The following is a 20,707-nucleotide window of genomic DNA, read 5'->3' on the forward strand; positions in this document are numbered from 1 at the left end:
AAGTGATGAATGTTAACAAGCAGGTTCTTTTGAATTATCAAGAAACTCAGCATGTTTGTTAGATGTGCATGCCTATGGGTGTTGGGATTGAAATCAAAACATTACGTACAAGCCGTTCTGAAGAACCCAACAAAAAGGACAGTGATGAAGAAAACTTTTCGCTACCAAAAGTAAACGAGAAACTATTTAAAACATCTGCTTTTTCACTATGTTATGTAAAATGTCTACAAATTTTGCATCCTTTTCATCTCCACTCAGTATTTTCCATTACATCCCCTTATAAATCTCCTCTCCTCTCCTCTCCTCTCCTCTCCTCTCCACTCCTCCCCTCCTCTCCTCTCCTCTCCTCTCCTCTCCTCTACCTCTCCTCTACTTTCTCTCTTCAGCGCAGGTGGTCAGTCTCCTCCGGGTGCCAGTCTTCTACCTAACGCTGAGTTGATTAGGCTTGCTGAATAGCTCGTTTGGCCGTTACAAAAACCAAGAAGTCAGAGTAAATGGTGGAGAGGGCAGTTGATGGTAATGACTGAGCCATCAATGATTGAGTCCATTCACGGCTGAAGTGGCTGGAGTGGGGGCTCTGCAGTCACTCCCCTCAGTCACTTTCCGCCGGCACATGAGGCACAGTGTGCACTGCTCTCATTACCTGCCATTGTCTGGACCCTTTCAAACGGGCTGTAAGACGAGTTGCAGAGAGAGGAAAGGAAGAAACAGAGAGAGATTAAATAATGGCCTCGTTGGTGGTATGGATTGGTTGATGGTGAAGTGAGGGAGAACTGGCCCATACTTGTGTTTTGTGTATGAACGAGTCAGAGTTTCTGCAAGATGGTCGAGATCCAAGATGACGTGTTTTTAAAGCGGGAACAAAGACCGCTAAAGCCTCTCTATCAGACAAATGATTCGCAAGATTTCAATGGAAGTCTTATAGCTGCTTATTACACATCAATTCATTTGTTTGGCTGATTCTCAACTTGTTCCGTGCTGTATTTAGAATCAAACACTTTGCTATAAATAAAGTGTCACAGGACTAAACCAGCTCTGTCATTTCCTCCACAGGCAGGCCAGCAGCCTGTGACCCTGTCAGATGTGACCAAGATCAGGCTACAGGTGGCAGCACGTGCCGGTCAGGCCATTTACAGCGGCCTGTTGGATTGTTTTCTGGAAGATTCTCAGAGAGGAGACTATTAGGAAAAGAGCTGTGGATAGGGTTAGCTTAGCCTTTACCATGTCTCACTCACATCTGTAACCAAACATGAAAATATACTTGAGTAGTTTAACTTCCATTACGTTGTAAACATGCACATTTTCTACTCTGTCAATTCGATTACCGCTTCAGTGTGGAGTGGCATACGCTGTAGCCTATGGACTCCTGCAGTGCTGTATCAAATTTGAAGAACAAGAAGACAGAAACCAAACCAAAGAGTATCAGTTCTTAAACGGGAGGAAAACGCAGCCTAATTTTGGAAATAAAAAATAGAAAATATGTTTGATGTATAAAGGCCAGGGTTAATTTCTTGTTTTTCTTACCTGCTCCCGGTGTGTGTCCTCTCTCCTCTACAATGGGAAAGCAAAATGCCACAGGTACAAAAATGTCTATGCACAATAGTTGTAGACTGCAGCTCACACTCAGATCTCCGCGTATGACTTGAGAATTCGCAGCCCAGTTATCAGGGTTGGCAGCACCGATTAGCCATGAACGCCGATTTCACCACTTATTGGTTCAAACAAGCTCATTTTCCTTCTTACATAGGAGGAAAAAATCTTTTTACCTTCTTAAAGTTCAAAAAGGGGAGAGTAAAAGTGTACCTCTCAGAACAAATATTTTTCTTTTAATAGTCATGTGTTGCACTTACATCTTATACATGCAGAACTGATAATTACATTTTTTGTTGTTGCTGATTTTCAGTTGTAATTACTTTTTTGTTGTTGTTACTGTTTTTGTGTTGGCAGCAACTCAGACAGTTTGGCCTAAATTCAACAAAGCAACAAGTTCCCCTCTTAGGGATGAGTGTTGAACTGTTCCAATTTAGATTTTCGAGCATGTGGGATAAAAACAATTTAAAATTAGTGACTTAGTATTTGGTCAAAATAAAAAAAGTTGTTTGTCCTCTACCACTCTTCACATCTCGCTCCCTTTCCTTCCTTATTGGACTCTCTCACTATGCCTCTGGCTTCAACCCCATGTGTGTGTGTCTCTCTCTCTCTCTCTGCTCTCTCTTCCATCACTCCAAACCACAGAAAGCCTGCTGGCTTAGAGCCCACCCCCAAGTCTCGGATCAGCCTGCCGGCGCCCAACCCCGACCACATCGGAGGCTTCAGGTTGGCTGTGGCCACGTTCGCTGGCATCCAAAGAAAGTTTGGACTCCATCTCCCACGCTGTACTGCGGCGACAGCAGCAGCAGCAGCAGCGGGGGAGGAGAGAGGGAGGTGGCCCCCTCCAACATGAGCTCCCACTGAACCTCCATGGGTAGGGGGTAAGTGAAAAAGAGGACTCAAATGTTTCCACCAAGTCATTGTCGGTAGTTCACTTATTTACATTTTTTCTTCAAGATATTACCAACACAATATGTATTACTCTTTAAGCAACCATGAGGTCCAGCCTGAGAACTCTTTGTAGGACTCTTGCAGCTGTTGCACACGTCGCAGAAGTTTAAACATGAACTTCCCTGCTTGCTTTTGTATCAGATAATTCAAAAAGTACATTCAGAAGCAGCTTTTGCCAGCGTCTTCATTTTGCTGCTTTCTAATAAAAGCACATCCCTCATATGGTTACAATGCTACATAAGAAAGACTGATTCTTCATGTACATGTGTGAAATCCAGAGACAGAGTTTACTTTCCATTGTGTGTTTATTTGATCAAATGTTCTCACACACAATATGACCAAAAAGTACTTACACGTAAAGACATTGCTTTAAAAGTGTTTGAAATTTCTATTGTTTCAGATGTTTGGTTTCAGGTGTATATGTTTGTAGCTGTGTAAATATCTCACAGACAGCTGTTGACTTCTGCTCGTAGTGAGTCAGTTTTAGAGTTGGTACTCAGAATGTAGGAGTGTGTTTGTGTACATGTTTACTGGGGAGTAAAGAGAAACTTAAATTAGTAGGTTTAAGGCGTTTCATTTAGGACGCAGTGAGGAGAAAGCAACAACAGCTGATCAGCTCTGCTTTAATAGTAAACACAGCAGGTTTGACAGTGAGCACTCCGCAGAACAATATACCTCTTAATGATCCTTAAGAGTTCATGAATAATATACAGATGTTGCTCCCGTTTAGAATCAAAATACAAAGTGCCAATTCCTTTTTTTTAAAGTTTCTGTATTCCCTCACAACCACAGCATCCACACGCGAACACATCACCATGACAACCACCTCTCATGTTTATGCATCTGTAATATTTCAGGAACGTGTGTGCATGCAGGCATCATGATACAGAGAAAAAGAAGCACAACATAAAGTGGACGTGACAGATTGTAAACATGACTAGTCTATGGACCCTGCTCGAGTTTCACAGTAGTGCAAAGCATTGTTACAGTACACATAACTTCATAAGGCTAAAAGACTGCCACTTGGTAAATACTGCAGGCTCACAGGTTGCAAGCAACACATCACCTTAAGTCATTAAACAAATAAATAAGTAGGACGAATCTGTAAAGATCAACAGTTTACCAATGAACAGACAGAGTGCATTTACAAGACGATAAACGCAGAAATACGACCTGACAGTAACTGCACATGAAAGTGAGAAAAACAAAAACTGAAGTGAGGGAGAAGCTCATGCTACAGTGACACCGATAAAAGCACACCAGGCGTCTTGATTCCCTCTGCTTTGGTCCCGCTCTATGAAGCCAGCTCCATAGGCCCCTCCTCCTCGCCATCTGCCCGGTTAGCACGGATCTCCATCAGGGTACGAGCAAATCGTCCCCAGTCGTCAGTGTGAGCCACTGACAGCTGTAGGAAACAACAGGGAAACACAGAGGACATGGCATTACATGCTGAGGGAGGAAACCTGTGTGATATGAAGCCACCACACCTGGATGTTGCTAGGTAACAAAGCGCCATAGATTTCTCCGACTGTTTTTACTGTTACGACACCAAACAATCATATTGAATAACCAGGAGGATGCACGAATATAAACAAACCCCTTTTTAACAAAGTATCCACATGTAAATCTGAGATAAATGTTGAGAAAAAAAAGGTAAATAGGTAGATACGGCTTATATGCTTAAATTAGCTAAAACATAACTCTGGTATAAGAAGTCAAAAATGTATATGTACAGTGAATTATGAAATAAAACCTCTAAAGGTTTTGAGATGAAGTGACTTTAAAGTCTGATGAAGTCATAATTAAAGATGGTTAGGAAAAAGTATTGTGGTCCAAAATCCCAATGATGAGATAAAAAGTCAAAATTGGAAGAACAAGTGGCGGGGTTTATCTCTAAATGATTATCTAGCAGGGTGCAGGTAGCCTGGAGGATAGCGCGCATGCCCCATGTACAGAGGCTATAGTCCTCTAGGCGGGCGACCGGGGTTTGAATTCCACCTGTGTCATTCTCCACTCTCTCATTTACTGATTTCTGGTTCTGTCCTTTCTCTCAATAAAGGCATAAAAAGTGTTTTTTAACTTCCTGGCTGGAGATAATACCATAATGATACCATAGTACTGCCAGGGGACAATGATGGGCTATAATCAAAAATTACTATCACATATAAAAAGCATAATATTTATTTACATCTTACTTCTTACATCTCAACGTTTGTCTGAAATAAATGTCGTTATAATCCATCAGGCACTACTGAGATATTTCCGTCCCACCACAGCCCTCATGGAGCTAAAAATGAGCTGCTCCGATCGTAAAGGGTTAATACAGGAAGTCAAACGGAACTGTTCCTCTTTAAGTGTCTGCCTCGTGTTCAGCACTGTGGAAGTCAGAACGAGTGGGACAGAAGCCGCGGCCGCCACCCAAGCTGTCTGCAACCGCTTTGCGTGGCCAGGCTGTAATTAAACAGGAACCAGGAGGAGGGAGGCAGCCATTTTGACCCCCCCCCCAACCACCTCACCCACCCCCAAACCCCCCACAGAGCTGGGCTGGCCACAGCAGGGGGGCTCAGCCAGAAACTCATGTATATGCTGCTCTGAGTGACTTCAGCTTTAGCTTCATTTGAACAGAATACTTTTTTGTGTAACTTTTACAAGCAGAGGGTCCAAAACATTTACAAGTAATGGAGCAGCGTGAAGCCCCCGACCCTGATCTGCTGGAGTTCTGTCTCATGAAAGGATTCTGAAAGAAAGAAAGATCAGTTAAGCTAATTTGTGTCTAGTTAGATAATACTGGAATAAAGGTTTTTTTAATTCTGATTTCCAAGAGCTGCTCAAGGGTCTTTTTATTCACATGCTGTTCCTAATTTTAGCAATGTGGGGGGAATTTCTAGAGAAGCAAACCCACACACACAAAGGCACACACACACACACACACACTACACACACACTACACACATGTCCTCAAGGTCATAAAACCATCAACCACCGCTCACTTTTATTGATGACTCTTTGTTACCATCAACCCCAGCGTGGACTCCACCAGCTCAACCGAGCCTCTCTCTCAAACGTACCGCACTACAGAAAGATGCTAAAATTAGCCGAGCGGCTAGGCTAACATGCCCTCACGTTGGGGGGAATCTAACCAGAGCCCTCTGAGCATCAGAGAACATACAAGATGCAGGCAGGGTGGTTGGCCGCTTTGTGGTGACGGTCTTGTGGAGGCTATTTTACAGGGACATGAAGCAGGGAGGGACAAAAATCAAACACATACATTCATGGAGACGCTGACAGTTGTGTAAACATACAGAGCCGAAGGACCTAAAATGATCGGTTGTGGTGAGTGTGGAGGTTGAAGAAATGCACTTTCTGCTGTTATAGTATAAGTCTTTCACTGAAGTCAGTGGACCAAATATACATTAAACACAGCAATGGTAGCGCATGTATATACATATTTTACATTACAGTACTTTTTCTTTCAACTTGACACAAAATCCAGAAAGAGAGAGAATTTAAAGATGAGTTGTGACGGATGCGCCAGCAACTCCAAAATGCGTCCTTAGAATCTCTCAATCTACTCGAGTGCAACTTAATATCTACAGTGCAATAAATTCTGGCCGTTGTCGTTCACTCAGGCTATTGGCACCGTGGGGGTAATTAAATCTTGATTGTCTGTAAATGAAACCAGCGAGAAACACCAGCTGCACGCAGCACAGCTCGCACAGTGAATCCAGCAACACTGTACTCACCCAATATTCTTCGAAGCACATCAAACGGCCAGAAATATTAAACATTCAACGAGGCATAATGATTCAAACGGGACAGAATGAGTCTGAAGTGATGAAACAATGCCTGAGAAAAAAAACGAGTGCTCACTCTGCCCGTATTTCTGAAGACAAAGAAAAGGATAGTAGTAGTTTGGTGCAGCTTATCTACATTACAAGCACACACTCATCATCTGTACCTCTCCAGTGTCGTATATCCAGACGCGACCCTCTGAGTCGCCCACCGCCACCTCCTTCCCTCCTGACGACCAGCGGACTCTGTTGAGTGCTGATGCGCCCTCAATGGTCACGCTGGCAGTCGGTACCTGGTGGACAAAACAATGAAAACAAATCAAATGTATTATTCATTCAAATGGTCTGCGTATGAATCAAACTGAAGACACACAAATTTGACATGTCCATATAAGGGAGTGTGACGTAGAAAAGTCCTGATTTTCAATGATTTCCACAGAACTCACTTCATGTTTTTCACAGTTCACTCTGAATAAGTTCAAACACTGCCTGACTTCCTTACAAGTTTAAAAAAAAAAACTTTTAAACATCATAACAACTACTTCTCTGTGACAGCTGTTCACATTTGAAATGTTCCTCTTTTGTAAATGAACCTGCTGAGTATGAATGACTGAGGTTGTAAGTTAGTTACAAACCTATTCCATCTAATATTATGCATTTCTTCAATTTCCAATTGGATCACAATGAAATAAAAATGTACATTTAGAGCATGTCCCTACAGTCTTTGTTTCTTTACATTTAAAGGCTCTAATGCCGTTTAAGCTCTTCTCCATGTTTTTTGTAAAACAGAAGCATTATACCAATTGAATCTCATTTTAAATACACAGCTTTATCCAAACACTCTCGAGGAACGTCAAACATGTCCGTCTAATTAAAAACTTCTCTCTCTACAGTGGACTCACACAAGTACTGTATAATAACTGCATCCATGTTTGCTGTTGTGGCCTTTTTTAGAAAACAGCAGTGCTCATGTTGCACCTTTAAAAAAAAAAAAAAAAAAACTAAAACCATCTGCAGTGTTTCCATAAACTGTTCCTGACATGTGGCGGGCGAGTCTGACACATGTCACCAGTGGAGACAGAGGCCTTGGCTTCATGTCGCCTCACACACCGAGCTTCTGCGTATTTAAAGCAGTGCTAACCACAGACTGACTGCCATTAGCCTGCTAGCTTCCCTCGCTCCGCCCGAGTGGATCTGAACTGAGCGCTTTAAATTGGGTGTGTATGTGTGTGTCTGTGTGTGTGTGTGTGTGTGTGTGTGTGTGTGTGTGTGTGTGTGTGTCTGTGTGTGTGTGTGTGTGTGTGTGTGTGTGTGAGTGTGTGTGTGTGTGTGTGTGTGTGTGTGTGTGTGTGTGAGAGAGTGTGTGTTTGCTGGAAATGAGAACCAGGCGAGCTGCACTGCTCCGTTAGTGTCGTTATGACTGTGTGTTTTTAATATGACGGCAACAATGGAAGTCTGTTGCTATTAGACTGACTGTGTATGAGTGAACGTGTGTTGCATGTGTTCAGTACATCCGTTTGTGTATTTCTGTGTGTGTGTGTGTGTGTTTGTCGGAGCAAATGTTTCTCATAAAGCACATTGTTAGCTGAGTTAGGCTGTCGATAATGAACTCTTCCTCTGCCGTTGAAAAGGCTGCTGTTGAGAGAATCATGGGAATCTTGTCATGTGTGCTGCAGAGGGAAGAAGCTCCCGATGAGATCAATGAGGGAGAGAGTCAGGGTTCAAACGAGAGCAGACGAGAGAGATTATACGAGACATGACTTCTGAGATGTAACATAAAATCCCTGGAGTTGAGATGTGAATTTCATGTGGACAGCAAGAGAGGCCTGCCTGCCAGAAAATGAGAGAAATAAGAAGAGTGAAAGAGCATTATGGGAAACGAAGGAGAGCATCTTATGCGGACTGGTATTTAGGTTGAAGGCACTGAGTGTTGTCTCCATGGAAACCAAGAGCGAAGGAGAATGAAGGATCCTTTTATCTGTACTCTTACCTGAGTGATCAAAGGTTTTGGTACTCACTTTCAGACATGTAAAAAAAAGTATGATTTTCAGACGCAGACTTTCAGAAGATTTCTGAACTGCAACTTTTACAGTTCAAAGTTTTAGGGACGTCTTCTTCCTCCATAACAACAGACAGGCACCAACTCGCTCAAAAGTTTTTTTTTACAAATAACAAGAAACAAAATGAGATTTTCTCCACTTTTTATGCTAACCTAGGCAGTGCACAGCATCATTTTTCCGAGCACTTCACCTTTTTGTTCGGCCGCTCCGCGCGCTCAAGTTAAAAATCTTTCAACATTTCAGAAAGGCGCCGTTGATGTCACTGGCGCTCTTTTCCAAATGTATAATGATATTCCCTGTAGTTTTGCCGCTTACAGATCATGTCTAGTACCCACATCATCGTTGCTCCGTTTCTGATCGATTTAAAAAAAAAAAATCTAAAATAAAAAACATACAGTAAAAAGAAACAGAGCCGTGTCAGTCATACAGTGACAGTTGTCAAAGAGAGAGGGGGGGACATGCAGCACTTTCATTCTCAGCACACAAACGCTTCATGCAAGCGTTCCCGAGCACACAGCCAGCGCTTTTCTGCTCGGAAAAAAAACGCTAGGTAGAAAATGTAACATGGAAAATAAGCTACATAGCTTGTTTCATAAAATGTTGAGTTATTACTTTTATTAAGAAGAAGCTGTAAGTATTTTAGACTTGAGCACCCTCAATATTTTTTTGGGGAAAAAGGTGTCATTTCTTACATTTCAGACAAAATCTATATTTTTTTATTCCATATAATGAATAATATAATGATGCTCTTTCCTGCCGTGGCCTCAGATGCCCCCCTTCTTAATAAACCTTCCCTCACAGCACTGAGAAACTTTTCTCATTTCACGATTTGAATCTTCTGCATGAGACTGCGGACTGAGGTCTCCTACACATGTGTGCGCTTCACTGATGGGACATAGTGTGGGAGGCGGATGAGAGGAGGCGGCGGGGTCCTGAGGTTGCCTGAGAGTTGGACAGGGGTTGCAGGAATGTTAGCGGGACACATCTGGGTGGGGAGATGTCGCTGAGTGTGATTTAAAGCGAGGACTGCTGGAAACGCCCATGGGGGGAATCTTGAATTCCGTGTGCGGGTGTTGGTGCACGGAGGGATGTGGAGGAGCTGGTGGTGGTTGTGCTGGGAATGACGGGACTAGATAAGTCTTGGGTGTTTGGTCGTGCGGTTCAGGGACGAGGCCCAACAACAGGCGACAGCAGACACACACACACACACACATCAACACACAGGGAGATGACACAGAAAACATGTTCTGCGTGACCTATTTCCATGCACATACCTCTGTGTCGTTGTTGAGGTTCCACAGGTCTAAGCGGCCCATGCCGTCCACGGCGGCAAAGATAGCAGGGTGCACGGGCGACCACATGACGTCATACACGTAGTCTGCGTTGTCCTCGAATGAGTATAGAGGCTTATTGTGCTAAAAGAAAGAGAAATGAAGATATGGTGTGATAAAAAAAAAAACTGTAGAGGAAAAGAGTGAGAGAGTTAGGGATTACAGCAGATGACACACTAGAGATAGAAAGAGAGAGAGAGAGAGAAGGAATGGCGAGAGGGAGTGAGAGAGCTTCAGACAGAGTGGCGCTGCCTCAGCCTTGGGGCCTGTCTGGGTGCAGAGCCTAATTAAAAAGCCTTGCACATTCACACAGCACCATAAAACCGCTGGGAGAGATGAAAGGGAGGGCCCCTCCACAAGGTGTACTGTAACCTCAACACAACAGCTGTCTGAGAGACAGAGAGCGAGAGAGAGAGAGAGAGAGAGAGAGAGGAAGGGAAGAGATGAGAGGAACAGGAAGGGTGGAGAATGGACAAAAAAACTGGACACAAAAGTCTATGTTAGTGTGTGTGTGTGTGTGTGTGTGTGTGTGTGTGTGTGTGTGTGTGTGGTTGAGGAGGCAACTGATTTTAAAGCCCTGTAGGGATTTCAATATGAAAGAGTCAAAAAGTTATTCAACAAAACTGTAAGAGCTTAAATGTGTCTTTCAATGCAAACAAATATGATAAGATAAATTCAAAAAATGTTTCAAATGTTGCACAAACAGTTCTGTGCTGGATGAACTATTTGATGATGATGTCATTTGAAGTGGTTTTCACTTTTTTTTTTTTACAGTTCTCGTTGGCTAAAATAGATGCAAACTCCGATAAAACCTCAGATAAGCTCACATGGTTACATTATATCAGTCTAGAAAAAGTAGATGCATAACATTAATCCTGCAGGTATTTTATAGCCGGGTCAGAAGTGAGATGTTTTTGCACTCAAAGCCACCATGTTTGTATATGTGGCATGTATTTTGGTCGTGTGTCGAAGGTTTTAAGTTTGTTGAGCTTTGACCGTTGAGCTCTGACTTTGTTGGTTGCAGCCAATGGTTGAAGGCTTCTGCTTGTGCTGCAATTAAAGATGGAGGATAAATAAAAGAAGTGTGGGAATGTGGCTTAATACCAATGCGTGTGTGTGCGTGTGTGTGTGTATATGTGTGTGTGTATGTGTGTGTATGTGTGTCTCAGAGCTGCTGTTAGGATTCCAGAGGCTTACAAACTGCATTCCTGACAGGTAGAGTGGGAGGGGCGGAGGAGAGGAGACAGGTTGGCTGGAGGAGCAAATAAAGGAATGTAGTCCCCTCTCTCTCTCTCTCTCTCTCTCTCTCTCTCTTTCCCTCCTCCTCTCTCATTCCTTCTTTTTCTCCATCACCTTCACTCTCACACTCCACGGTAGTTTTAAAAGGCTGTGAGACCTGCACACAGATAGCAGGGCACACACACACACACACACACACACACACACACACACACACACACACACACACACACACACACACACACACACACACACACACACACACACACACACACACACACAAACAAACAGCCAAACCAATTTCAAGCCTCGATTGAACCTGTTTTTGGAGACGGCGGGTGACAGCAGAGGTCATTTTACTTCATCACACAGGTTCAGCATTCGATCAGCTGGACGATTCCTGTTTATCATTTTTTTCTCTCGTCCTCTCCTTGTTTTTGTCCCTTGTTACGACTCTTACGCTCAACCACTAATCCTCAGCTTTGAGTTTTTCTTTTTACCAAATGATATTCTTCCTTTTTTTTTGTTAGTCTGCCTAGCTGGATGATCACCTTTGTTGCAATTTCAAGCTCGCTTTTTCAAATATGTTCCATAAGCAGCAAAACAATCACAGTTGAAAGACCCTGATTTATCTAGTGAGCTTTCAAAATGCAAAACTACTGTTTTACTGCAGTCTATCCATAATCTGCCACTCTTAAATAAGGTGATTTTGGTCAATAATGTGCAGTAACAAGTCTAAGAGTAATCTTAAAATGAAGCTTAATCCTCACGGCGCCACGAGTTCACAAACTGTTTGTCATTATCTTTCCTGTGCTGAGGATCTGGCAAGCTTTAGCAGGTCTGAACTGTAAATCATCACACAAACAGTACACAATAAGTAACAACGCAGCAGATTTACTGCAAGCAGATTCGAAAATAAAAGAATGGATGCAAGTTAAATAAAGATTTTAGAGGTTTAGATGTTGACCACAAATTAAGAGCTTTTAGGATAGTTATTCATCAATTTACTCATTCTGTTATCACGATATAACAACATTAGTCCTTATCATCGTTTTAAAGACATGACTTTAGATTTGTCGTGACACCCGTGGTTTTTTTTTTTACTCTTTCCATCCAACAGCCTAGTACGTGATGGCAAGCAGGCAGATTGATCCTATTGACCAAACAATGTGAAATCATAGTGGTTTCATATTTACTCCCCTCAGGATTAAATAAGCAGTGTGGGGATAGTTTGGATCCACAGATAAAGCACAGGCTACAAATAAGCAAAGCTGTCACAAGGTAGTTTGCAGAAACACTACGACCTGACCCGCCTAGCATCAGTTTTAAACATGAGCATGAGAAATGTGGCATTTCAGGGTCTAGATATGTTTTTTATTTCTTTTTTTAAGATTTATTTTTGGGCATTTTCTGCCTTTATTGGAGAGATAGGACGTAGGATAGAGTTGGAAACCAGGGAGAGAGAGAGAGAGAGAGAGAGAGGGGGGGGGGGGAATGACACAGAGGAAAGAAGCCACAAGTCGGATTCGAACCCGGGCTGCCCGCTTGGAGGACCACAGCCTCCATAAATGGGGCGCGCACACTAACCACTGTGCCACCAGCGCCCCCTAATTTTTTTTTTTTAAGTTTACAATTTAAAATGTGGATACATACATTTGTTGTTCTTTGATATTTCATATATATTTAACCGATCGTATTAAATGGGCCTAAGATTTTGTCTTATTATGTTGCTGAATTCCATGTCATTAAAACAAGTTCTTAGCAGACTTGGTGATATCAGGAAATATCCAATAAGAATCCAGATGTTATCTATTGATGTTATCTTCATGCTAATAGAATCCCACTGATGACCCGTGTGTAACTTTAAGGTACTGAATCACTTCTCTTGAAATGCCAGAGACACTGGTCCAACCATCTCATCTCTATAAGTCCTATGGTTTCTCTGGTTCCTTCCTGCATCTGGATCACAAACATCCCATTAGCTTGATAGCTTTAATTCAGACTATAAGAACCACACACTGATGTGACTGAGATTCTTTAATTAGTCACAAAATAAGTAACAAAAACCTTCCCTTAAGATAAAACCATTTTGACTTATCTGATATATTATCAACACTCTGTAACAATCCTCATAGCTGACTGTGATGCTGGCCTTTCATTAAATCAAACTGGACCAAATATGCTTCATCCAATCACTTAGGAGAGTTTGGTTTTGGCTTCAAGAGAGTGAGATATTTCAAGTCATGCACGTTCATAAACCCACTCCCAGCTGTCGCGACGTCTTCACCCTCTGGCCCACTCCGAATGTTTTCACAAACCACAATATTTGCACCGCTGGAGTATGAAAACATCAGCAGACGTCTGTACGACACCTTTTTTTTATTTTCTTCCAGAACCGTGAGGGCAAACGTGTGTGTGTCTGGTTGAAGGCAAACCTCGGGGGGATTTTAGACAAACAAAGGCGGCTCGCTGAAGGTGCACAAGAGGTGTGAACACATCCATCCAAACACACTCAGGTGTTCCGCCTGCCAACACACAAATATGGGTTCTACGGGATAAGAGACAGACACACATTCCTGCGGTGCCCCTCAAAGGAAAGGGAATTCCCAAATCCTGCAAAATAAAACAGTCCTCTGATGAAAAGTCCACAGAAATGTGTTTTAATATGTGTCACCGGAGTCTTCACACAAGACTTATGGAGCGGCTACATGCAAACGTGAGTTACATTTATCAGTGTTTTACAGCCAAGTATTTACACTGTAACTGGATCCTGCATAAAGCTGAAGTATTATGCAACATGCATTATGTATTTTTCTCATACTGAAATAGTCTCCCTTTGATTTTTGGCTGTGTTTGCTGTTTGACGGGCTGCTCATGCGGATCCCTCTGTCCTTCAAATTTAGTTTGACCTCTACCATCAACCATGACACGTTTTCGTCTTCCTGTGTTTGCATCAACTGGACCGATCTTCATCTCAACTCAATGAGAGTAACATTGAAATATCTTATAATCACGCTTTAGCACACCACAAATGTACCTGGGAGTAAATCCATTGTGTGACACCCACTCTCTGGAAAAGTTTCTTTGAATATATTGACTAACTTTCCTATTCTCCAACACCCACTTTGGCAGAAAAAAAACTCACTATTTGCTTCTTTTTTTTTTTTTTTTTTAAACTTCCACTGAAATGCTGCCAAATGGAATTCATGACATGGGTTTGAAAGGGGAACAAAAGCCCGGAGTGGACAAGGTCACGAAACATAAAGGAGGAGGAGAACTCGCCCTGAGAATGACAGAGAGAGAGAGAGTGCGTCTGGGTAAGAGTAACTGAGTGAGTCGAACTTCCTGAGATGTATGATGTTTCAAATCTTGAAAAGAAGCTAACACAAGAATTTGATCTGATTTAACTGTAGAAGGGTATGCATTGACATCACTCTCACAGACCACGCCCACTCAAATGATTTCAGTTATGTGGACAGATGTGGTCAGTTTCTTTAATGATGTTAAAAACGTTGTTTTATTGCCGCAGGCTTTTCCCTGGAAGTCAAACTGTATAAATTCTTAGAAGGAAGCCTGGAAGACAACAAGACGCTGAAGCGAAAACCAGATATTGCTTTTGTTTCATTCAAAATGTACGGTGCTGTTAAGTAATCGATGTTTTCACCGTTGGGCATGCAAACTTGTTTATTGATTGTTCTGTGTATGAAGTAAAAGGTCAACCAGAAGAAGTATCGCAACCTACCATAGCTGAGTCGGACAAACTTCCATCAATAAATAGATTCTCCCTCGGTGTTTGTATATCGGGACAAAGACAGCAGTCCAATTAAATGGACTTAATTGAACTGTGCTTGTTAACGTTACGGTTTCAAACACTTTTTTGAACACATAGCCTCAGCTGGGGATCCATACTACCCACAGAGAACATTATCCAGAAATAATGACTGAGAAGACGGTCCTCGTTGGCCGAATTAAAGCAATTTGCTTCTTAAATGATTTCTACATGCTTCGTGCTACTCATTGGGCGTTACTGCAGTGACTCCATCACATGCAAACCTTCTATTCCTGTTGCCTAATATCACTGTGTTCACACCTCTTTAGAGATTATTTTTTATTTCACTGTGAGGGAGTTTTGCTCTGACCTTTGACTGGCAGGAAAATCCTCCACTTTTTCCACTTCTGTTATTTAATGTTGGCTATATAGACGTGTCTATATTATTAGTACATCTTAAAGGGGGCAGATCGCAGCAAGCCTGGCAGACTAAACTCAGGTAAAAATAACCACCCATACAGTTTCCACGCGCCTGGTGAACTTATTCACGCACGCACGCACGCACGCACACAGAGAAAAACTGATTTCCAAAGAGTTGCTCACCTACAGCACTCAGCTTTCTCTCTCTCACTACAACCTCTCAGGGTCCACAATCAACCCCCCACACACACACACATCCTTTTCCTCTTTAACACCATACCTTTGTGCTCCAGAGTTTGACGGTCCAGTCGAAGGAGGAAGTGATGAAGAGGTGTGAAAAGTCGACGGTGCCCACGGCGCTGTGGCAGCTGACGCCCGTCACTGGTCCCTGGTGGCCCTCGAACATCTCACAGATACCGGCCTTACTGAGAGGACAACACAGAGGTGGGGGGCACATGAATAAATCAGTCAGCTCTGCAGTGTAGAAATGTTCTAAACTTGTTTACATATCAAACAGTGAAGCCTTTAGTGGGGAAGCCGAAAGTAAAACTACAGCACAGCATGTAAGCTTTGTTTAAAAGTGAAACAATTAACTCCTTAAATTGAGTGAAAATAATCAACTCCTTGAAGCTTTCCTTTGTTTTGTTCTTTTTAAAGGCAAAAGACAAAAACACTGAAAAGGAATGTTTGCTGACTACATACATTTTTAATCTTTGCAGAATGATCTTCTGTAACAGCATTTTTTTTACAAGACAAAGATGAAAAAGTGATCCAGCACAGGTTGGTCTGTAATGTTTTGCTCACACGTGTTTCAGTACACCCACCTGCCATGTCTGGATGCAGTGTACACAGTGCCCTCCTCACTGCCAACCACATAGTTGTTAACGTCCCCCGTGGGGAAAGCCATGCCTGTCACCGCCACAGGTTTGGATTTATTGTACACCAGCTCCATGGTCTCCTACATACACACACACACACACACACACACACACACGAGGAGGAGGCTTTAATGTTGGTTTAAAATAAAAGGTACATGTTATCCCAGATAAATGAACCCGGAGAACTTAATACTGCCATGTTGGCACCTGTCTGTGTGCGTCGTATGCTACAGCATGTGATAACTGTGATTGTGTACCTGCGGCTGAGAGAGCATGTCCAGACTCCAGGAGCACATCCTGCCGTCTGTCGACACAGTGATCAGGTTGTTGGCGTTCTGGGTGCCCACCACGTTCACGCAGTACACTGGGTGCTATACACACACACACACAGACACACACACACACACACACACACACACACAGACACACACACACACAAACATAAACATAAACGATAAAGCCACAAACAGTTGAGATCACAATTCAAGAGACTGCACTCATAGTGGATGAAGTAGCAGGAAGCTGTACTTGAGTAAAAGTAGAGACCACCAGAAAATGACTTTGATAGAAGCAACATATATCTTCTAATATATAACTTTCTTATATGTTCTGTACTTAAGTATACTAATTATTATATGGAAATTGATTGTCTTTACGTATTGAAAATCAAAGTACATGTATAGGATGTTGATAAAAAAGGAAGTGGTCACAATGTTGTGAATTACGAAGAATATTTTTACCTTTCCAACTGAGTCACTTAAAGAAGACCGAAGTCTTTCCAATTTAAAAAAAACACTGGTAAAATCTCATTTTTAACATGGTTACTTAGTCCATCTGTTCAGAGTTGGTTTTAGTCATTTGGAGGCAACATGCAAATACCAAAATGAGACATTTCCAGATTTTGCTAAAAGCAACCATAGCTTGAGAACAAAACCTGTTTAGGGGTCATCTCTTTCTCAGTGAACTTAGCCACAGACCTACAGGACAGACCAAAAAGTGACTTACAAATACCCAACAGTAACCTCTAAGAAGAGTAACAAGATAACTCAGTCACCCACGTCTCCCCAGGGACTAATTTAATGCTATTTTATAAACTCCAGGAACTGAATTAACATTCAGATTCATGTCTCAATCATTGAAAATAAAATGAGATGTGTACCTCACATTTGATGCACATTGAATATTTATTAATACGAGTCGGAGAATAAGATAAATGCATTAGGTTACTGCAATACTAAAACACTGTACTGTCTGTCTTCACTATTTACCTCTCATCTGCTTCTGCTTTCTCTTTCTCCACTGCCTGCTGGAGTTTCTCTCTTGTCTCTCTTTATGTGCAGCTGTCTGTCTAACTGTCTGTCTGCCTGAATGGATCGCATAAAAGCTGTGTGATCACAAAGTTACTTCAGGGTCTAACTTCTTACCCTCAGCCTACGACTGTCTAACAACCATCCGAAGAGAATGAGTTGTTTGGTGTTTTTTTTTTTTTGGCAGGGACATGAATGCTGTGACATCTCTCGTCTCCTGCAGCTCCTTGTGTCAGAGAGTGCACAGTGTTAGGCACACGAGAGAGAGAGAGTGAAAGAGCGGTAGAGCTTAACTGAATTGAGCAGAGCAGGGGGAGACCGTCGGGGAGAATAACGAGAAAATGAAGAGTCTTGGGGAAATGTATTGCGGTAATAGTACTGATTTTTGTATTGGAGCAAAAGTAGAAGTTGCCAAAAATAAAAAAAAACTCAACAAGAGAACATGTACTACGACTACTTTGATACTTTATATGAGAAGGATAAACATCTATCTGCACAGATGGCATCCTGTACCATGAAATAAATAAAGAAGGCTATACAATAAAATGTTTAATTTATATTTATAAAAGTTTATGTTAAAGATGGCTTTAGAATGGAGATGATGATGATGATGATGAAATTCTTCCTTTACGCACACGACATCATTCGATACTTTATGGACCAGCAGCTAACAGACGGCTCACATGCCACCCTGCAGTGAGACATGCGCCGTAGTGCTAACCCACAGCAGTATGTGAAAGCATTATGTCATTACTGGGTAGTAAGAGATCTGTGTAACGAGCAGCACAAAGAAGCTGTTCAGTAATCAACAGTCTGCTAGCTGGCTGGTCAAAGAGGATGAGAACGATGGCCTCATTATTAAGAGTTTGAGCGTACATAATGGATGGTATGTAGACGTGTGTGTGTGTGTGTGTGTGTGTGTGTGTGTGTGTGTGTGTGTGTGTGTGTGTGTGTGTGTGTGTGTGTGTGTGTGTGTGTGTGTGTGTGTGTGCGTGTGTGCGTGTGCTTACAGTGGCCCCCTGGTCTGAACATATTGCTGTTTACAGTACAGTGGTCAGTAATTAGGTGAGTGTCTATGAGCTGGAAAGTCTTAACGGATCTGTCTGAAGATCTGACCGCTCAAGTCAACTTTGTGTTTGAGTGTTTGCTGCATGTGTGTGTATGTGTTTGAGTGTGTGTGTGTGAGTTTTTCCTGTGAGTGTTTGAGTGTGTGGTTGCGTAAGAAAGCTGCAGGTCTTGCCTTAATTATGCCATGCAGTGTTTTTAGAAATACAGGAAGAGATGACATTCGATCCAAGCTTATTTCACCAGGGGAAACAAAACAATCATTTTCATTCATGATTAAGCCTTTTTTTTCACATCAAATTATTTTTTCTTTTAATTCATATTTCACATTAAAAGTCTTTACAAAGAAAGAAAAAAAGAAAAAAAGAACAAAATAATAAAATAACTTCTTGTCTTTGACCGACTTTCTGAATCCACAAACTGGACAATAATGGAAGCTTTTTTTTCCACAATTATATATAAAAAGTAAAGTGAGGGAGTAAATCCTATTTTTGATTAATAGTTGACCTAATGGATTAATGATTATATTAACTGATTTCATTTGATCAACTTATTCTGAAATCATTTTAGTGTTGAAGTATAAAACAGTGCAGAAAACAAGTAAGAAAATAGGATAAAATGTAAATCACAGACAAATATCTGATCATTTTTTTGTATGTTCTATTTTTTTGTAACTGTGTCAAAGCTAAAAATGTCTGTGATGTGCTGCCACGTCATCAATGATTGCTTTGAGTCACTGTACTGGGTTTGAACTGTGCGTCAGACTGGCATCCTTACAGTGTGTGCAGCAGCAGATAGAGGAGTCCTCTGGACGGGGGTCCGGCGGTGACTGCGATTGTCCCACAGGACGATCTGTCCAGAGTAAGTCCCGCCCACCACCAGGTTGGGATGAAACCTCGCAAAGCCGACAGATACTACAGGAGACTGAGATAAGGAAAGAGAGAAGAAGGGAGTATATTTTATAGGAGCACTTCTTAAAGAGCTATGTTGACATGAACCAACAGACCAAGGAACAGAATCCAATTTTTTTCTGATTAAAAATGGCGATAAAACAGCAGACAGTGAGAAAAGAGCAAAAACAAAGAATGAATGAAAACAGTTAACGCTAGACCGAGCATGAGCAGGAGTGAGTGATCAAGGCTGCATGATGGGTGGCAGACACGAGGAGATAGACGGAGAGGGAAGATGATGAGTTCAGTTATGGTGAGGGTCCGCTGAGGAGAGGAGAGAGGGGTGACTCTAGGGCGGAGACCAGACAAAGGGGGGAATTGTAGTCCTCTTTCCACCAGCCGTTTCACATTACAGCATCAAAACCCCAGCAGCCACTGGAGCGCTCACTGTAGCCTCCATCATGACAAGCGCACCCTTGAACTCCCTCCCTCCCCAGTGCCATGTTTATTGCGTTTTGGTTCCTCTTCAGTGCTCGTCCCATATGGGCTTCAGCGTGCAGCAGCTAGCCTTCCCTGACCCACAGCCACTAAAGCATCTGTGCTACGATCTTATGAGAAAAATGCTCCAGGAGGGTAAGTGGTGTTACACATTGACAAATTTACCCCTTCATCCTTCAATGTAGTGAAGCAGCAACGATAAATTAGATACATGACAGGGCCAAGAGCGCATTGAACAAGAAGCTCACAGGCACGCATCCCAATTAAAAACAGCCAGACTGTAAAAACATGCAGGGTGCATTTTCGCAAAAGCATTGTTGCCCAATACACTCATAGATTTTATCGTTGACAGTTTTAGAGTTCCTGAAAACGGCATGTTAGGTCTGACACTGTGTGTTAAAGGAAAGTTATTCATCGTTAGAAGCGTCCAAATGGAATCCTTATATTAACAGAGTAAGATGTTATTGAATACATGAAAGGAGAAACATGTAAGATATCTACCAGATGAAATCATGAAATGAACTTACTATATCATCAGACATTAAGGAAACATGCTATGTTGAAGGGTTGGCTTCTCTGACACCACACAGCAGACAGCATGTCCTCCTTCTACTGTATGTGTCCATTCTGGTGCGAAATGGTCCATACACCTGAACCTGTTTCTGTACGGCACCTGAGGAAGAGCCGAGTCGGGCTCGAAACGTTGTGTTCGTCTAAATGCACATAGCAATTACATAAGTATTTGGTAGCCATAGTGTTGCGAGTCTTCGTCTGCATCTTAACCTATATTTGTTCTGACCAGAGAGAGGAGCCGGTTTTAAAGCACCCCACAAAGCCGTTTTGGACGCCCCTTGATTTGCCACATATGTGACCAGTTATCAAGGCAAACTACCCGACCTAAAAAGCCTCTGTTGTTTT

General features: G+C 42.2%; 1 protein-coding gene across 7 annotated transcripts in view; it reads right to left on the reverse strand.

Moving 5' to 3' along the window:
• Nucleotides 1-3,144: 3,144 nt before the first annotated feature.
• Nucleotides 3,145-20,707, reverse strand: part of LOC132991154 (cytoplasmic dynein 1 intermediate chain 1) — a 53,594-nt gene continuing 36,031 nt past the window's right edge. For all 7 annotated transcript variants that reach the window (XM_061059782.1, XM_061059778.1, XM_061059780.1 and 4 more), the window contains 7 exons: nt 19,179-19,325; nt 16,287-16,400; nt 15,976-16,109; nt 15,432-15,576; nt 9,667-9,807; nt 6,500-6,625; nt 3,145-3,946 (listed from right to left, as the gene is read on the reverse strand). In XM_061059782.1, the coding sequence (XP_060915765.1) occupies nt 3,836-3,946; nt 6,500-6,625; nt 9,667-9,807; nt 15,432-15,576; nt 15,976-16,109; nt 16,287-16,400; nt 19,179-19,325 (918 nt within the window). In that variant the 3' untranslated portion in view covers nt 3,145-3,835. The remainder of the gene's footprint in view (nt 3,947-6,499; nt 6,626-9,666; nt 9,808-15,431; nt 15,577-15,975; nt 16,110-16,286; nt 16,401-19,178; nt 19,326-20,707) is intronic.

The sequence above is a fragment of the Labrus mixtus genome, chromosome 16 (genome assembly GCF_963584025.1).
Source record: "Labrus mixtus chromosome 16, fLabMix1.1, whole genome shotgun sequence".
In the NCBI taxonomy this organism is placed as follows: Eukaryota; Metazoa; Chordata; class Actinopteri; order Labriformes; family Labridae; genus Labrus; species Labrus mixtus.